The following is an 18,891-nucleotide window of genomic DNA, read 5'->3' as shown; positions in this document are numbered from 1 at the left end:
CTGATTGTAAAGGCTCAGAACAGAGGGACCCTTTATTCGGGCAAGACAGACAGTGGGATAACATCAAAGGGTTTATTTAAAAATGTGGAGGGGCTGCATTAGCAGGAACATCTGAAGGAGAGAAACACAGGTTAGTGACATGCTAATCTGACAGAGGATGACTATGAACATGTGAGTCACTAACCTGGTTTGACAGTAAAGTCTGTGCCCAGAGAACGAGGAGAATTCCAGGCAGTCGGCTGACAAGACACAGTGGACCGCTGCCAGAAAGTTCCAGATGCGGAAGCCTAGAAGGCTGCAGAACTGACAGACGATCGGATCCGAGCAGACGAAGAAAGGCAGGATAATCCACAGGGCGAAGTCAAGAAGCAAATCCAGGTTCAGTCCACAGAGGAGTCCAACAGGAGTCTAAAGACAGGTCCGACAAACAGATTGGACAGGGGCAGGCAGGCTCAAAAGTCCGAATACAGAAACAGGTCAGGATCAGGCAAACAGAACACTATATTAATGCTTGGAAACTCTCTACACCAAAGGCTCAAGAGGTCCAAGAGTCTGAAGCCAGGTCAGGCAAACACATCAGAACAGGAACATGCTGGCTCAGAGGTCCAGGATTCCAAATACACTTCAGAAAAAACGTTCAGACAAGAACAGGCATGCTCAGCGGTTGAGAGGCAGAACAGGTCCAGAAGAGGTAATCAGGAACACTAAGTAATGCTAAAAACCCTCTCACCACTGTTCAGAAAGAACAAGAAAAAACTGGCACTGATGACTGGATGCAAGCACCTTAAATAGAGGCAGGAGCAGGTGGATCAGATGAGGAGTCATGAGAAACCTGGCAGAGTTAGACAGGTGAATGCAGTTAGTAATTAGCCAGACATCAGTGCCAAGATCATGACACTGATGTATTTGTAGCAGTCCTACTGCTTGTACCGTGTAATAGATCATATCTTCGCTGTTTGGCATTCTATGCTGTATAACTGAGGCAGTTGGCTCCAAGCTGTAATTTGATCTCAGAATATGTTCCCAAACTCTATGAGAAGCATTTACATCTTCTTGATTGTTTTTTGTCCCCTAAAGGTGTTTCAAAGTCATTCTAGTAATCAAAGAGGGATTATCGCCTTGATTTTTCTTTTAAGCTCCAAGGTTTCCCAAACATGGGTTGAATTTAGGACTTCCTGGTCAGTAGAAGGTTTTTTAATGAGGGGATTTTCAGTTTGAGCAATGATGCAAGACTGAAGTCACAGATGATCGGCTCCTGCAATCATGCCCCATTTGTGCTTTGTGTGGTTCTGCTTCTCATCCTTTTACGTTTTTCACAGCTTTATTTTCAGATAATAAATTTAACACATAGCTATATAGTTATATATAGTTATAGTTGCATATACTGTGTATACCCAATGCACCTTTTACTTCCGTTTGTTACCTTCTTCTTCTTTCTGACTATTGAGAGGATGAAACAAGTACATTTCTTCACTGTGAGATCAATCAAGTCAATCAATATAATTCGATCTCACCTGTGTGCTCAGATTACAGTTTTCTCATTTTGTGTTTTACAAATCAGAGACACAACTTACCCTTTAAAGCAAATGATCTAATATTTTTTGGTTTGCATTCAGATATTTCTCAGTTCAGTCCATGGCATCAAGGGGACAGTTGGCTATAACGCTCATTGGCTGAAAGAAATATTCATGTGTGCAAGATTACAAATTGCCTAAACTGTTTTCATATAATTTCATAATTTTATTCAACTTATTTAATTAGAACTGTTTGTCTTTTTCAAATCATATTCACATATGGCTAAGCCATTCTAACAGATGCTTTGACTGATAGTATTGTTATAAGGGTGAGTGTGGTGTTGGATGTAGGAGTTTGCCCTGAAATCGAAGGATTGACGGTTCAAGCCCTGGCTCCGACTTTCAGTGTCGTTGTGTCCTTGGGCAAGACACTTCACCTACATTGTCTACTGATGGTGGTCAGAGGGCCCGGTGTCGCAAGTGTACGGCAGCCCTGCCTCTGTCAGTGAGCTCCAGGGCAGCTGTGGCTACAATGTAGCTTGCCACCGTGAGTGTGTGTGTCTGGCACTCCTATATAAACACCTAACTTTTGGGTTGTAGAAGCAGATTTGTCCTCCCACCATAGCTACGGATCTTAATAGGTCCTCCAGAGGACCTAAACCTGGACCATGTTTAGTGGTCTCATGAGTCTCTCAATAATATAACCCGATTAGTGGTAATGGATGGTTTTTAGCAGGTCTTCTGTTAAAACCATCTTGAAAGCCAAGTGTACTGTAAGCATAAGGGGAAGCATACTGTCACTTGGTCGTGTTCGGACCCTCTCACCCCGTAGCTTTAACTATCCAAGATTTTGAAACCTGTCATTGGTAAAATGCTTAGAGCAAATAAACAGCTGAGCATCAAACTTTGCAGGGATCTGGCAATAGTCAATGCCTGAGGAGTCTTTGGATCCTTGGGAAGACTGTGAAAATGTACCCCTTTCTCTGTGCAGCCTGGAACACTAGCATTTAAGCAAATAATTATGGCTCACTTTCAATAGAGAAACTGCCTCTAATTCTTGTAGAAGTAAACCCAACTGTAGGCTAAACAGCTAAAGTGATGTCTTACATCTACCTCTATTCATGTTCTTGGGCTAGTGAACCAGTGAGCTGGCCTGTATGTCAATTTCGGAGCGTGACAATAGTACAGGCCAGAACCAAATAAGGCAACATCCCTGTTGATGTCAATTCAGTGCTTTATTTGAATTTGCCCGTTTTATGGTGGAGGTTTAGAATTGTGAGATTTGCAGAGAAAGGAGGTGTCAATGGGGTTTGAACTTCTCTGTACGTCCATTTCACCAACTGAACTATCGTTATTCATCTATGACGATGAAAACTCAGTTTTGCATTCTATGACCCTTTTAAATGTTATTTCTCTTAAATTGAGGTATTAAGCAACATGAAACCAAAGAGCATGGTAAGAGATTATGTGTTTATACAACATACACATTTATGGTTGGGCAAATGGCCACTTGATTAAAATAAAACACATTGTTCTTTGTTTAGAAACATCTACAAACCGTAAAGGCTTATGCTTGCTATTAGGTTGAAACTCCTGGATCACCAGTGTCACTCTTCAGAGTAATGGCAGTTTAAAATCATTACAGACTGAGAAGGTGCCGAGAAGTTCATTCTTTGAAACCAACACCTTTAAGCTGCAATTTGAAACTATTAAAAAAGACAGCATAAAGACATTTTAGGAAAACGTTTCATGTTGAGATTTGAATAAAACTTATTTACGTGACTAATAGAAATATATATTTTTTTGTAGTTGGTATTGCAGCTGGAAGCATCATGCTGAGGGCCTTGTTTGCTGCCAAAGTTATTGTCATTCTACAAAGTGGAAGAAAAAATCAAGACTTCTAAAAACTATTTATTTTTTATTTTCCCTAAAATATACCTGGTTAAAAATGGAGTCTTAAAACTTGAACTTGAGGATTTCAGCAGGATATAGCTTCCAAACACACAACACAACTTTATCTTGGATTAATCAGGATGACATTAAACTTTAACACACTGAGAATTTGTGGAAAATGCTTTAATCCCAGGCATGATTCCAAATGATTAAACATAATTTTATTATTTCTTCTAAGAGGAGAGGCCATGTATCCAGCCAGAATCACACTAGACGCTCTGGAAACACTTGAAAATAATATCTTTGATTAAGTACCGGTGTTTTGTTATCTAGGTTCAAGTTTAACAGGTTTGACATTTTTTTGGCATATGGTTTAATGTACCAAAAAAAGAAAACTGGAAAAAAAAAAGAAGCTTGAAAGAGAAAAAGGACCAAGAGTGTGAAGGAGTGAAAGTGGGCACATTGTGCTGCAGAGGGGTCGGGTCACGGGGGCTAGAGCAGAGACGGAAATACTGCTCAGATCAGCTCAGTGGCTGACAGCTTTCTGACAGGGATTAGAGAACTGTCTGTAAATAATAGGGGTTCAGACCTGGGGCAGCCAGCCTCTCTACAAAGTGCTCATTTCTCATCCATTACTCTCCCCCTTTTCTGTCTCCACCAGAGGCCAAAAATTCTCAGACACTTTGGTTTTTCAGAGAGACACTTTCAGCAGGAAAAGAGCAGCAATCTGCTTGGTATTTTCCAACTGGAAATAACTTCATTGAGTGAAATGGCTTTGGTTCATTGTCTGTATCCTCTCAAAATGAGACATCCATGTTCACAGAAAAGCTGGAGACGGGAAAGTATCAAACTATCATGACATCATTGATTTAAAGTGAACATCTGGAAGCCAGATACATTCAGAGGCCTAATATAGATACAGTGGGCAACCTGTAACGTGTGTGGTTAGGTGTCACATCAGCAGCTCTTTGGGGGGTTTGGCTGCAGCAGAGAAATAGTCACAGGTCAGCAACACACTGCAAGAAAAAACAAACAAAGACTGTAGTGCTGCAGTAAATACAACCCTAAACATGTATGTTTGAAAAGAATGAGCTGATAAATTATTTCAAAATAATTACTGGTTGACTTGGTTGAACTACCTGCCCAACCCTTTCCGTACTCCAATTTCAACCTTGACAACTAAAGGCCTCAGCAGAAACGTGCTGTTGTAACACAACTGCGCTAACAGCATCTGGTAGGATGTTGCCAGTGCTCTTATAGGGTTATATATATTTAGTTCCAACAGTTTAGTGAAATATCAGAGTGTTAGATCATTCATCGCTTAATAAAATACTAACGGAGAGTAAGGAAATTTTAAATTCTATATGCGAAAGAGGAGGCAGCCATTGCAGTTGTGCTAATGTAGTTCAAGCTGATCAAGGTCATGGTACAGGTGTGGATTTGATGGATTATTAATACCATCTGACTTCATTTGATTTTCTCTTTTTATGCTTCATCATTATCAGTTTTCTTAACTTACTATCATATTCTGATATGATGTTTCATAGAAAGGGCTACAATTGCATGATAAAAAGGTTCTCCTTAAACCAAAAGTCAAACATCCCAAGTTGTAATGCTTTAAGTAATTATTCTAAAAACAATAATGGCTCTCAAAAATGTTTTTGGCTACCCCTGTGGCCACCCCTACCATTTTTTTCTCTCAAGTAGAATATTCAAAACATTTTTTTTATATATATATTAACAATTACTTGACAACAAAAACACTGTGGTTAGTCATGCACATCAATATACCAACATTAGAGATGATTAGTACAGAATTCATGCTCTTTCAGAACTAAATTTTGTGTTATATGCCCTAAAGAGAAGTCTTCAGAGAAATCAGATACTGTAAATGACTATTTTAATAAAACCCTATTTAATTACAAATATATGTAGATATTATTACTTGTAAATATAAATTTAATGCATAATGATTACTGATAAAAGTAGGTAAGTGATAACGATGGAAAAGATGTTCGCTCCAGAACATAAACCTCAAAGAATTTTATCCAATATAGCTTTTATCTAGATGGATGTTTAAGTATATGCATCTATTTTATAGCAAAGGCTGTAGGAAAATATAGTTTATCTTTATTTAGGGATATGGACGTTGTGCTTGTTCCTGTTGGAGCAGTGTAGATTGACCCTGAGGTTCTGGTGCCTATCCACATTTGGCCCCCCTTCAGTGTACATTGGTTATTGCCTGGCCACCCTTATAGAAAATTTCTGGCTATGCCTCTGATTTGATCTATATCCTATAATCTTAACCAAGCAAGTTCCAGAACATCCAGAGAGAACAGCTGTCTTTCAGACACGCCCAAACCACCGGGGCTGCCAGGGCTGTGAGAAGAAGATGGGGAGGAGGAGAAGGAGGAGGAGGATTTTCTGGGTGAAAGTGGAGTGGAGAAAAGGAGAAGAAACTTTCCACAGTGGGCTGTTCTCCTCCCCACAGACATTACTTTGGGCTGTCAGCAGAAGGTTTGGGATCAGAGAGAGGAGAGCTGCAGAAAATGACAGCCCGGCAGAGGGATGTAGCTCACCTAGGGGAAAAGAGCTGCGTTTCTGTAGTGTAAACAGAGCGGAACCGGATTCCTGATTTAATGCACGGGCACTTCCTCACCAGTGATGAGTTGGCTCCTGTTGTGGATTCTGACAGCAGCTGGGATTCAACAGGTGGGCTAAAGGAAACTTTTTTTTTTCACTTGTTAGATTGAATAAATGTGTCACATTAAATAATTAATCACTTCAGTGATTTTGTTTTAAGTATAATTCAACAGAAATGCATTCTATTATTTGGGTGTTTTCATTTAGTTTTTCAATAAAACAGTTCAGGAAAATTTTTTATTTTTCTTTAGTACACCTGCAGATACTTTCTTATTGTCTCTCTATATTTAGTGATTAGATAAACCTGAAATGTGAGCCACAACTGACAGCTTTTACCATTATTTATGTAAGGTTTTAGTGTCCTCTTGTGGTTAGTATAAGAAATGCTTTTTATTTTTCCGTTTGCTACTGTTTTTTTTAAACAGTTCTTCAGCATAGGTTGGTAAAAAGCTATTGGAAAGTTGGTACATAAATACATTATTGATTAAAGAGGTTTTGTGTTTTATTTCTCAAAAGTTGGAACTTATCTCTGCTTCATTGCAGAGATGTGATATTGTTGCCTTTGGTCAAGAATGTCTAATCTAAAACCTAAAATTATACAGATTTTATTCACAATATAACTTCTCTTTTAACACCCATACCTGAATTTAGACCCTGTTATTTTGTGAAGTAATGAAGTAGTACACAAGCAGAACTTCTAAATTCGTAATGCAAAAAGACTTTTAAAACACACAAATTAGTTGAAATACGTAAAGGATACTTCTTTAACTTCTCGTTTTGAAGCTTACATTTCAATGTAAATGATAAAAGGTATAAATTGCATTTTAAAAAGTTTTAAAACTGAAAAGGAACTACCTCCAAAATGCCTTGATACTCATCCAGTATTTTAATTAGCACTTTGACTGCATGAAGCATCCAGTTATCAAAATTAATGTACAGGTCCTGCCCATTAATTTTACATCTGATTCCTTTTTCTAAGAAATAGTTTCCCGAAGAGTTTTTATTACAGTTAAAACCCAAAATTATTCATCATTAATTTAGATTTGAAATTTATTTTATTCATCCAAAAACCTTGCCTCTCATAGACAAAGTATCAGGAATATCTTATAGAACAATATGAAAAGTTTTTATTTTTTTTATTTTAAACAATATAGTATACCAATGCCATTGCTTTCATTTTTAGTCCACTCCATGGATTCTCTGCATGGGATATGAATAATAGTGGGCTTAACTGTGTTACTCTTTTTGTAAATAGCAGAGTCACTGTAGGCTAAATTAACTCCTCTAGAGGGTTGGCTTAGGGGCAAAGCTTTGATTAAAACTCATTAATCAGCATTAGCTGACAACATCACACTGAGTTATTATTAGTATTATGACTAATTCCACTGAAGGGGTGAGAACAAGCTTAGAAAAAAATACATAAAACAATTTAATATGCTTTACTATAATTGATTGTGGATTAAGCATGCCTGATGAGTGTGCGAATGGGCATACATTTTAAAGATTTCAGCTAAGTTTCTCTATTGCGCTGAGCAGCGCAGATTATATGAAACAATTGTTTTTTTCTTGAATTAACTAAACTTATACTCATGCATGGTTCTTGTTGTCTAAACTTTGTCACAATGTGCTTAAACTTGATGGTGGTAGTAGTTGTTGTTGAGTGCTTACACTGCTTTTATTAAAGACCTTTACATATTAAAAAGGAAAACATGGCTTTTCTAGTATAGTCAACCTATAGTCATTGAACCTGTTGCTTGAAGTATTTCAACAGGGTCAGATGCTCACCCTGATACTAGTCATTGCAATAGGCCTATAGTTGTCAAACACTTGAGTCAGAATCTAGTCATTTTTCGGCAGTGCAGATAGTCAGGTCCTCAAGCTTTCCTAGTCTTTAGAGAATGCAAGAACCAATTTACATCTTCCTCTGAGATCTTGGGTCCCGGAAGAGGGTCGAAGCAGAAGAGGGAATTTATTGTTTAGGATGACATGTGAACTTGGTGGTGGGCTTGAACACCTCCTCTTTAAACTTGCAAGAGAAGCAGTTAAGCTCTGCTGTCAGATAAGGAGTTTTGCTCATGGTTGGGCTTTGGGGTGGGGTCTCTTTTAGTTAATATATTTTTTTAGACCTTTCCAAACTCCTCTCCAACCATTTTTTTTTTTTTTACCTTTTTTATTGTTGCTTCTTTTATCTGCTCTAATCTCCTAAGTCAGTTTGCTCCTAGCCTGACTATACAGAACCCCCACTGATGTTACCCTCTTCCTTTGTATTTACAGTTCGCTTAGATGTAAAGTGAACACTTGTATATTCTTTTTCTATGGGCAAAAGATCTTGGTCTGCTTACATACTCCCTTGCAAAACCTATGTACACTGCAAAAACAATCCAGAAATAAGTAAAAAATTGCTTAAATTAAGTATATTTAGCCTTAATTTGAGCAGGTAAATAAGATGATTTGCCAATGGAATGAGTATTTTCACTCTTAAAATAAGATAGTTAGATAATATTTACTTGAAATAAGACGATAAAATAGTTTTTTTCTTATTTTAAAAGGAAATTGTCTTGTTCCATTGGCAAAGTGTCTGTTTTACCTCCTCAAATCAAGGAAAAACACACTTATTTTAAGAAAAAATAACTTATTGAGGTTTATATTTTTTGCAGTGTAAGAAGTGAAAGTTTCAGGAAGCTCATTCAGCCTAGTGTCTCTTACGTGCAGACTTGTGGTGGGATGTAAACCTTTGCCAGAACAAACAAGGAGAACTCCCCCTGACAATAAAAGAGTTTATCATTTATTTAAAAAAGACTAGGTAATGGATAGGTGTCCTATAATCCTATTCCAGCAGCACAACAGAGTTTGTTTATATAGAAGACCTACCAACTCCAGTTCACTCGAAATTGCTGGAATTGCAGTCTAGCATCTGTATTTCAGGTGAGTGATGTGCTCATCAAGACAGGTTTCAGCAAAACAGAGGGCTACAGATCAACTGAAGTCAGGGGTTTTACAGTTATGGAGAAAATGTTTATGTGTATTGTTGGTTAGGGAATGGACAATTGCCAGGTAGAATGAAGACAATGGTGACAAAAATTGAGAAAAATCCCCAATGTGGATTGTCTGGTGTTTCGGAGTTCCTTACAGGGGAAAGTTTAGGAGTTCCTAACAGGGGAAAGGTTAGGAGTTCCTAACAGGGGAAAGTGACTGCAGAATAGCGGCAGAAGGCAGATTCCACAACAAAAAATACAAGAAGATTGTAACTGCTAACTGAGACACCATTTAGAATATTCTTGTATTTTGCAATCTCTCAGCACAATTACTTGCATAGCTAGGCTCTTACGCTAATTTAATAAGTTTATCTCCACTGGGTGTTTAGCTTTTTTTATTGCAGTGACCACATATTAGTGATTATCAAGGGTGTAAACAAATTAGTTATGTGAAAGCCCTCAGATCTACCATTCAGCCATGCATGTTGCCAAAGACGATATGAATAAATGCAGGATTAAAGATATTGCATGCCTTAGTTAATACAACAGGTCACATGTCCTTCTTGGAGCAACACGTTTATTATATGGATACAACACAGCACAGAAGCTATTACTTACAATTTTTAATTTTAGAATCTCTTTCATGATTTTTAAAGAGGAAATATATAAACATAAGAACCAAGTTCTGTCATATATTAAGAAAATATTTATTTCACCAAAATATATTTGAAAAGTTTGGGAATTCTGATTATTGTTATTTTTCTAAGCATTTTTATCACAAAGTTTGATGATCTAGACCAAGGTGCAGACTAGGCTCAATCCTAATTAGTCAAAATGGTAAGGACACAAGCCAAAGCAGAAGTGCATCAGAGGTTGCCATTATAAATGCCAGAACTGGACTGCAGTAAGAAAAGACACATATGTATTGTTTTTATTTATAAGAAGAGCATTTAAGTAACTGTTTTTTTTTTAGTTCTGCTTGGATTCAGCACAGGATTTCCTACCCTGGATATTGTCTTACTGTTGGCCTCACAAAAAGTAAAGGATAGGAGGGAGGCACAGGAGGTAGGAGCTATAATTTGCCAGATAAGGAAGGAGCCAAAAACTCAGAAGCAGTGTGATGAATTGAAGGATTTAATAAAGACAATAACAATTTACAAAACAAAAGCCTGGGCATATAGACAGGAAGCAAGCAAAGAACCCAGTTACAAATGAAAACAATCCGAGAGCTTAAATAGTCAGGAAAATTGGTCCAAGAAAAGACAATATGAGTAGACATAAGTAAATTAAATCTTACAAACTAACTGGTCAGGCTGAAGTATAACTATTTACGGGAAGAATCTAATAAAAAACTATCCAATAATACAGAATAAATAAATGAGAAAACCATGGCATGACCAAATGGTAACACCAAAAGATCCAGAAAATAGGCTAAAAAAATAAAAATAGTGAGCATAAAGAAATGGCAAAAATAATACTATTGAACATTAGAAACACACAGAAAGTGCTGAAAAAAACAAACACAATATTAGAGATATAACACAGAGATCAGGAAAATGTAACTTAACTTTTGTGCTCTTCTCCTTCCAGGCCTACTCCTTGAATTCCACTGCCATGCCACCTGCCACATCCGTTTCTTCTCCAACCGCAGACCCGTACAACAGAAAACGGTACTGCAAGTGGCCATGCGAGTGTCCTGAGGTGGCTCCCAAGTGTCCGGCAGGTGTGAGCCTAATTTTGGATGGCTGCGACTGCTGCAAGGCCTGTGCCAAGCAGGTTGGGGAGGAGTGCAACGAGGCAGACACCTGTGACTATCACAAGGGGCTGTACTGCGACTACAGCTCGGACAAGCCTAGGTACGAAAAAGGAGTGTGTGCATGTAAGTGTCCCTCACTGGAATCATCAAGTTATATGGAGCAGTAACTTCTTGGGTTATATTTTATAGTCATATATTAGTTTGTCCAAGTATTTCTTGCAAGCAAAAACTGTCTTTGCAGGATCTCGGTTTTTACAGTTAGAGCTTAACAGGAATGTATTAACTAATGGTTATATGTAGTATTGTTAAAATCGAACTTTTATCAAGCAAATTACACAAATAGATACTATGATTATAAAAACAGAACTAAACTATTTTCATAGAGACCAAATTACCTCCAAACAGGTAATGTCAATTCAATTCACTTTAGTTATATAGCACCAATTTACAACACATGTCATCTCAAAGCACTTTACAGTTCACCAGATCTTCTAGTCAGATTGATTCAAAGTTTTCTAAGGAAAACCAGTTGATTGCATGGACTCATTGACTAGAAGGCAATCCCTCACACAAAGCATGCTTGTAGTGACAGCGGAGAGGAAAAACTCCCTTTTAACAGGAAGAAACCTCCAGCAGAACCAGGCTCAGTGTGAGCGGCCATCTGCAGAGGCAGACTGGGGTTCAAGGAGACAGAAGCAGAGATACAAAAAACAACTGTAAAAGGCGGCCCCGTCCAGGAAACACACAGCCTGGCAAACGAGTTCTGAGCCAACTCCCATGTCAAAGGATGAAGAGAGCACATCCAGCCAGTCACAGTCAGAGAAACAGGACTGCACTGAAAAACAAACAAAGGTGTTGATGGCAGCAGCACAGCTGATATTTCTCTCCAGGATGGTGTCACAGCCAAACAGGAACAGACGAGGCAAAGCTACTATGAGAAAAAGCAGAGAGAGCATAACGTTAGAGATTGAAATAACAGATTCTGCAGAGTGGGAGCATAGAGATAGAATGGAGCAGAATGATGAAATAGGGGTCCCTACATCCTCCATAAGTCTAAGCCTATGGCAGCATAACTATAGAGATAGCTCAGGATAACCTGAGCCCCTCTAACTATAAGCTTTATCAAAAAGGAAAGTTTTAAGCCTACCCTTAAAAGTAGACAGGGTGTCTGCCTCACGGACTAAAACTGGTAGTTGGTTCCACAGGAGAGGAGCCTGATAACTAAAAGATCTGCCTCCCATTCTACTTTTAGAAATTCTAGGAACCACTAGTAAACCTGCAGATCGAGAGCGAAGTGTTTTGTTAGGCACATAAGGAACAATCATATCCTGATATTAGAGCTTGGCCATTCAAGGCTTATGTGAGACGGAAGGATTTTAAATTTTATTCTGGATTTAACAGGAAGTAAATGAAGAGAAGCTACGATAGGAGGGATATGATCTCTCTTTTTAATTTTTTTCATCAGAACTCTGGCTGCAGCATTTTGGATCAGCTGAAGGCTTTTAACTACAGATTGTGGACTTCTGATAATAAAGAATTACAATAGCCCAGCCTTAAAGTAACAAATGCATGGACTAGTTTCTCAGCATCACCCTGGACAGGATGTTTCTCATTTTTGAAATAGTCTGCAGATGAAATAATGAAATTCTAGAACCTTTTTGATGTGGGATTTAAATAACAGGTCCTGAACAAAAATGACACCAAGATTTCTTTCTTTATTATCTGAAATATGTTTAATCCCATCCAAATGAAGTGACTGGCTAATCAGCTTGTTTTTCAAACACTCTGGTCCAAAGACTATAACTTTTTTGTCTGCATTCAGGAGCAGAAAGATAAGAGTCATCCAGTTTTTTGTGTCTTCAAGACATGCCTGTAATCTATGTAATGGATTACCTTCATCTGGATTTATAGACAGATATAGCTGGGTATCATCAGCATAACAGTGGAAATTAATCCCATGCTGTCTAATAATTCTACCGATTGGGAGCATATATAAAGTAAAGAGATTTGGTCCTAGCACTGATCCCTGTGGTACTCCTCAGGTGGAGCATGAGGAAGATTTGTCATTAAACTGAACAAACTGAAATCAATCAGATAGATAAGATTTAAACCAGTCTAGAGCTGTTCCTTTAATTGCTACAAAATATTCAAGTCTTTCTAAAAGAATATTATGATTAACTGTATCAAATGCAGCACTGAGATCTAACAGGACGAGCACAGACACAAGTCCATTATCTGAGGCCATGAGAATATCATTAGTGAATTTCACCAGAGCTGTTTCAGTGCTATGATGAGCTCTAAAGTCAGAATGAAACTCTTCAAAAAGTTCATTATGATGTAAGTGGTCGCACACTTGTTGGGCAACTACTTTCTCAAGAATTTAGATAAGAAAGGAAGATTGGATAAAGGTCTATAATTGACCAAGTCATCTGGGTCAAGAGACAGTTTCTTAAGTAGAGGTTTAATTACAGCAACCTTAAAAGCCTTAGGTACATGTCCCTGTAACAGAGATAGATTCATCACATCTAAAATGGAGGACGAGATCAAAGGCAATACTTCCTTAAATAACCTGGTTGGAACTGGATCTAACATACAAGTTGAAGGCTTAGATGAAGACAATAATTTTGCTAACTCTGAAAGTTCAACTGGATCAGCATCTCAGATGCTGCCTCACCTTCCAAAGATAAACCAATGTCAGCTGTAGTGTCCTCCTGAATTATACCTGTTCAAAGACATAAACCTTTAAATTTATAAAAGTAAATAAAAAAAAATAAAAAAAAGATAAAGTGGATCAGATGAATCCAACTGAAGCTTACACAATGCAAGGGTGGTATGATTAAAAAGAGCAAAAAGATTTACTTTTAATCTTTTTGTTTTAAATTCTTATGTTTTATAAATTTTTATAATTTTTTTGTTCAGCACTTTGGTCATTGCTTGCTGTTTAAAAAGTACTTTATAGATTAAAGTTTGCAGGTTGGGACTCGGTTAATTGGCTATGTTGACATCTGTCTTCAGATGTGTCTTCTTGAATAAAATGCATCCATGTTTTACTAAAGATATCTGTAAAATCCTTGCAGAGCAGTTAAATCCTTGCTATAAAACTTCAGCAGCTAAGCTACTGTCTACCTTTGATATCTCCCAACCAAGATACCTAATTGACTGTAACTGATTGATTATAAAAAGAAAATGATCTATAGAGACTCTACCAAATTATCCACGGCACTCTGAGAGTTTTCTCTTTCTACAACAACCACATCCTGCATGTCCTGTTTCCTGAATAGTTAGAGCTCATTCTGCAGCATGGGAAGGCCCCTCTGTAATTCTACAGTATGTAATGTCATGTTTGTATTCATAACAAGGTTTATCTCTATAATAGAGACATCTGTTTGTACTATGCTGCACCACAAACATCCTGCTCTGCAGACTGAGCTGTTTAGCTACATAAAATGTGTCTGTTTGTTGTCTCTGTCAGATATGACGGGAACAGGCTGTGAGTATGACGGTGTGCTCTACCGAAACGGTCAGAGCTTCAAGCCCAGCTGTAAATACCAGTGTGTGTGCGTGAACGGTGCCATCGGCTGTGTGTCCCAATGCTCAGAGTCCCAGCCACCCAGAGTTTGGTGCCAGAGCCCACGGAGAGTCAAAATTCGGGGGCAGTGCTGTGAACAGTGGATCTGTGATGAACCAAGGAGAGGGCGGAAGACAGCACCAAGGCACGCAGTTGAGGGTAGGACACGTTTAGGATAGAGGCAGGCCAATAAGCATTTAGTTTTTTAAAATATTTTTTTTATGATCTAAAGGTAAATCAAAAAAGTATCACAAAAAGGTAATGCATTTAAATTATGAGTGTAAAAACTTAAATATCTATCTATCTATCTATCTATCTATGTTTTTGTTTTCACAGAAATGGATATAATGTTTGCATTTCTATTCAATACATGATTTTAATGGATTATAGTCATAAAAAGTTCATTAAACAGCCAAAAAGTCACCTTAAAATGCCTTGTAAGACTAATTAAATGGCCTATTAATATATAAGTGTTATACTATGCCCTACATAGTCCTTTAAATCAGTGTTTCCCAACCTTTTTTGACTTATGCACCACTTTGGGAATTATGTCTTACCATGAGTACCCTATCACCCCACCCCCCACCCCTCCCAGTCAAAAGTATTGATGATTGTCCAAAAGTGGAACGTACAAAAACTGATTATGAAATAAAACCTATTGTACTCCATCCATCTGCTTAGTCCTGTCAGGCTCACGTGTGGCAGGTGCCTATCTCCAGCAGGCTATTGGCGAGAGGCGAGGTACACCCTGGACAGGTCGCCAGTCAGTCACAGAGCAACAGAGAGACACACAAAGACGCACAACCAATCACACACACACTCACATCTAAGGACAATTAAAGAAGCCAATTAACCTAACAGTCATGTTTTTGGACTGTGGGAGGAAGCCGGAGTACCCAGAGAGAACCCACTCAGTGAGTAGAGTGAGAATTTAACCCGGAACCTTCTTGCTGCAAGGCAACAATGCTACCCACTGCATCAGTGTGCAGTCCAAATATGTTACTTAATCTTTTAATTTGAGCATTTAATTCTAAGGTATTTTATGCTTTCCATCTTTCCCTCAAATTGAAAAAAAGCTACATAAATATGTTGCCTGGATGTTCTAAATAAACACAAAATGAAATCACATTATAAACCTGTATTTGTAAAACTGGATCTCCTCTGAATAACTCCCTTATAATCACATTTACACTTGATGAATTGGAAACAAAATACAGAACAAAAATGATAGTCAGACTGACTTAATTTATTTTTACTTTTTTTTCATCAAGACACCTCAGCTCCTTTGATGAGCTCCGATAGATCAGTGTGGAAAAACAGCGGATACCAGGCTTTTCTCTACATCCAGTCTGTTCCTCTGCTTGGTTTGGATGTGTATCAAAGCTGAAGGTGAACTCAAACATATAAGAAAAACTTACTTTTTGGTTGATAAAAGCTTGGTTAATTTTTCAATTGGGTCATCACAAAGCAAAACAGACCCCAGCTCTATTTTATTTTAATCCTTACGAAATAAAATATTTTCATGTACCCCTTGCATTCGCTGACCACTAGGGGTACGAGTACCCCCGGTTGGGAATCACTGATTTAAACGATAGTTATATGTTATCAGGGTTAATGTCAAAATTTCATTAATAAAGAAGCTGCCTATTCACAGATTACCACGTTCAAAAATAATACACTATGGCAACAATGGGTAAATGTGGTACACTTTCTGTATGAAGGAGAAAAGAGTAGATAAAGTTCACTGCAGCAACTTTAATCCAGGAGAAAGAAACACAGCCATGCACACATAAAGCCCGGGCATATTTCTATGAAAGTGACAGAGAAGAGAAATCAATGAAGGGCAATATTAACTGTTTCATTAAAAAAGTTTCTACAGCTGTATATCTAAGATAGGTGTTACAGATTAAACCCAGACGATTCAGGGAACTGACCGGACGGTTAAAAACTTTGAACTTGTCTAAATCAGTCATTAACTTCATTTTGGTAAATGGTTAACAAGTCAAGGTCATATTGAATGATGACGTGAGATTTTATGGTGACTTTTTATTAGAATTTATTCAGTAAAATCAAGTTCTAACATTACATTTCAAAGTATTTCATATAGATGTGCAACATAATTCCTCATTTCCTGTTTATGTCAATCTAGTTTTCCCAACTGAGAGCAGGAGCTGGCACAAGAACTGCATCACTCAGACCACTTCATGGAGCCCCTGCTCTAAAACCTGCGGTCGTGGCCTTTCATTGAGGATCTCCAATGCAAATGATCAATGTGAGCTCATCCAGGAGACCCGCCTGTGCAATCTGAGGCCATGTGAGGCAGACGTAATCCAACATATCAAGGTACAAACATGAACCTTTAGTGTCATAAAGTTTTCTGACATTAGATTCTAAATGCTACTCTTATTCTTTAGCCAGGAAAAAGGTGTTTGAATATCTACAGGGAGGAGCAGTCCTCAAACCTCACTATTTCTGGCTGCACCAGCAAGAAGCAGTACCGGCCCAAATACTGTGGCGTTTGCACAGACGAGCGCTGCTGCATCCCGTACAAGTCGAAGACGGTAGACGTGGAGTTCGAGTGTCCAAACGGGACCGGGTTCACCTGGAAGATGATGTGGATCCAGGCTTGCTTCTGCAACCTCAGCTGCAGAAATCCCAATGACATCTTTGCAGAGCTGGAGAACTACTATGGTTACCCGGAGGTCATGAGCTAAAATGAAGCATAATAGCAAATAAGGCTTGGGTTTTTTATTCTGTTTTAGAGAAACTTTGCATTATTAATGTGCAAGGTATTTTTTTATTATTGGAAAATTGTAAATATGGAATATGTCTCTAAGATGCATTCATGTAGTGAGAATATTTGAAGAGGTAATAAAAAAGCCCATATTTAAAGTTTAATTTATTCTTTTATATTTTCTGCTTGGCAGCATGTTTTGCTTTTAACTATCTTGGATTGTTCACTGCTTTAAAGCAACAGTACATACTTTCCTTAGTATCAATATCTACTGCCTTGCTTATTTAAGCCTCTTTAATTGTGTCACGTTTTGACAGGATACAAGAGCAAATTCTGTTGTATCTACTGTGAATGTATATCAATGATTGGAAAGAAAAAAAATTATTTAAAATCAATTAATTTCATATGAAAATGTGTATGTGTATTCACTTCCCCAACTCAATATTTTTTAGAATCTAAACCTGTTTTATACAATCCTTGCAAATATGAAGATGTATTTTGTCATTTGTTTTACACCTAAAGCTCAGTCTGTTTGTTGGACATCTGATTATCAACTAGATAATCTTTGGCTCGGCTGTCCTGATACATGAATATATGTTTTAATCTAAACTCCACCGCTGTTTACAGTCATCATCCAGCTTGTAGATAAACCTTTGCCTAATGCTTCAGTGTTTTGAACATTAACCCATTTCCTTCAAGGATTATCCTTAATTTAGCTCTACTCGTCTTCCAGTTATTCCTGCTATATGAAAGTATCACAACATAATACTGCCACTACTGTGTAAATGAAGGCTAAGTTTAGACAGTGTTATTGTCCTCCCTGCACACAGGGTTCTAAATGTTGGTCAGACATCCCCATACTGTTTGCAGCGACAAGCAAACTGAGCAGTTCCTTTAACAGGAACTCCCTACTAACCACTCTCTTCCTGGTCATATTTGTAGAGTCCTTGACAAATAATTGGCATGTAAGTTTAGGTGGACACCCATGCGATTGCAGGCTTGCTGCTGTGCGACTTCCATTTTTTTTTTAGATAGCGTTTGAAAAGTAATCTGAAAGTGCTTAAAGCATAGGATGCCGCCGGGTTGTTTCAACCAACCCCACTTTAAATTAATTTGAACTTTAGCTGTGTTTGGTTTCCATAAAGCATTTGCTCAAAAGTCTCAAACAGGTTATGTTGCAGTTTTTCTTTTACATAAATTGCATTAAACTTAAGTTCTATTGAAAGCTAATTTGGGTGTGAATATCCTTGCAATGAAGACAGTCACCTTTTGCAGTTTCTAGTTTATAATAGAGCAGATTGAAGTCTATAGTTACATGCATTCATCACAGAAAGAAAAAGGAGTCAGTTACAAGATTGTTTTTTTGTCATTTTTTAATAAATACTAACTGTTATGTCATTTTAATGCTATTTTTTCCTCTACAGCAATAGATGGTTTGAATTGCATCTTTACAAAGCTGCATTTACATCACTGCAAAGTATAATGTTGCTGTAGTGCAAGTAAAATACAGGAAATGGTATCGGGTAAGTTCTATGGCTATCCTCATGTTAACATGTGGACCTCTCCATCTGCACTCACCCAACAAATTCAAAACCACATTGGACCATCACATCTTAGAAGCTAACAATTTCATGGCACTTTTTTTGTTCCTTTGTACTTGATTGCATAGAAATCAGCATACATTTGGTTGGTGGAGGGGTGAGGGAGGGCATCATAAAGCATGATGGAAAAGGTTGAGAGAATTTGCACTTCAATTCATTATAAAGCTATTTTTTTGTGAAATTTTTTCCATATTCAGTCTTAATTCC

At 37.7% G+C, this 18,891-nt stretch overlaps 1 protein-coding gene across 1 annotated transcript; it reads left to right on the top strand.

Moving 5' to 3' along the window:
- Window positions 1–5,846: 5,846 nt before the first annotated feature.
- On the top strand, window positions 5,847–18,304 carry ccn4a (cellular communication network factor 4a). Its single transcript, XM_038288683.1, has 5 exons — window positions 5,847–6,119; window positions 10,616–10,904; window positions 14,254–14,508; window positions 16,499–16,692; window positions 16,764–18,304. Exons 1-5 carry the CDS (start codon window positions 6,072–6,074, stop codon window positions 17,061–17,063), a joined length of 1,086 nt encoding a protein of 361 aa, XP_038144611.1. The 5' UTR covers window positions 5,847–6,071; the 3' UTR covers window positions 17,064–18,304.
- Window positions 18,305–18,891: the final 587 nt, after the last annotated feature.

This window comes from Cyprinodon tularosa, unplaced genomic scaffold, assembly GCF_016077235.1.
Source record: "Cyprinodon tularosa strain WSP-4 unplaced genomic scaffold, ASM1607723v1 ctg26, whole genome shotgun sequence".
Taxonomy (NCBI): domain Eukaryota; kingdom Metazoa; phylum Chordata; class Actinopteri; order Cyprinodontiformes; family Cyprinodontidae; genus Cyprinodon; species Cyprinodon tularosa.
This window is presented reverse-complemented; position numbering and strand designations above follow the sequence as displayed.

Excerpts from the sequence above, each read along its gene's own strand:
- ccn4a (XM_038288683.1), top strand. The coding sequence starts at position 6,072 with ATGAGTTGGCTCCTGTTGTGGATTCTGACAGCAGCTGGGATTCAACAG. Across the intron at positions 6,120-10,615 it reads CAGCAGCTGGGATTCAACAG|GCCTACTCCTTGAATTCCAC; the intron begins GTGGGCTAAAGG and ends TTCTCCTTCCAG. Across the intron at positions 16,693-16,763 it reads ACGTAATCCAACATATCAAG|CCAGGAAAAAGGTGTTTGAA; the intron begins GTACAAACATGA and ends CTTATTCTTTAG.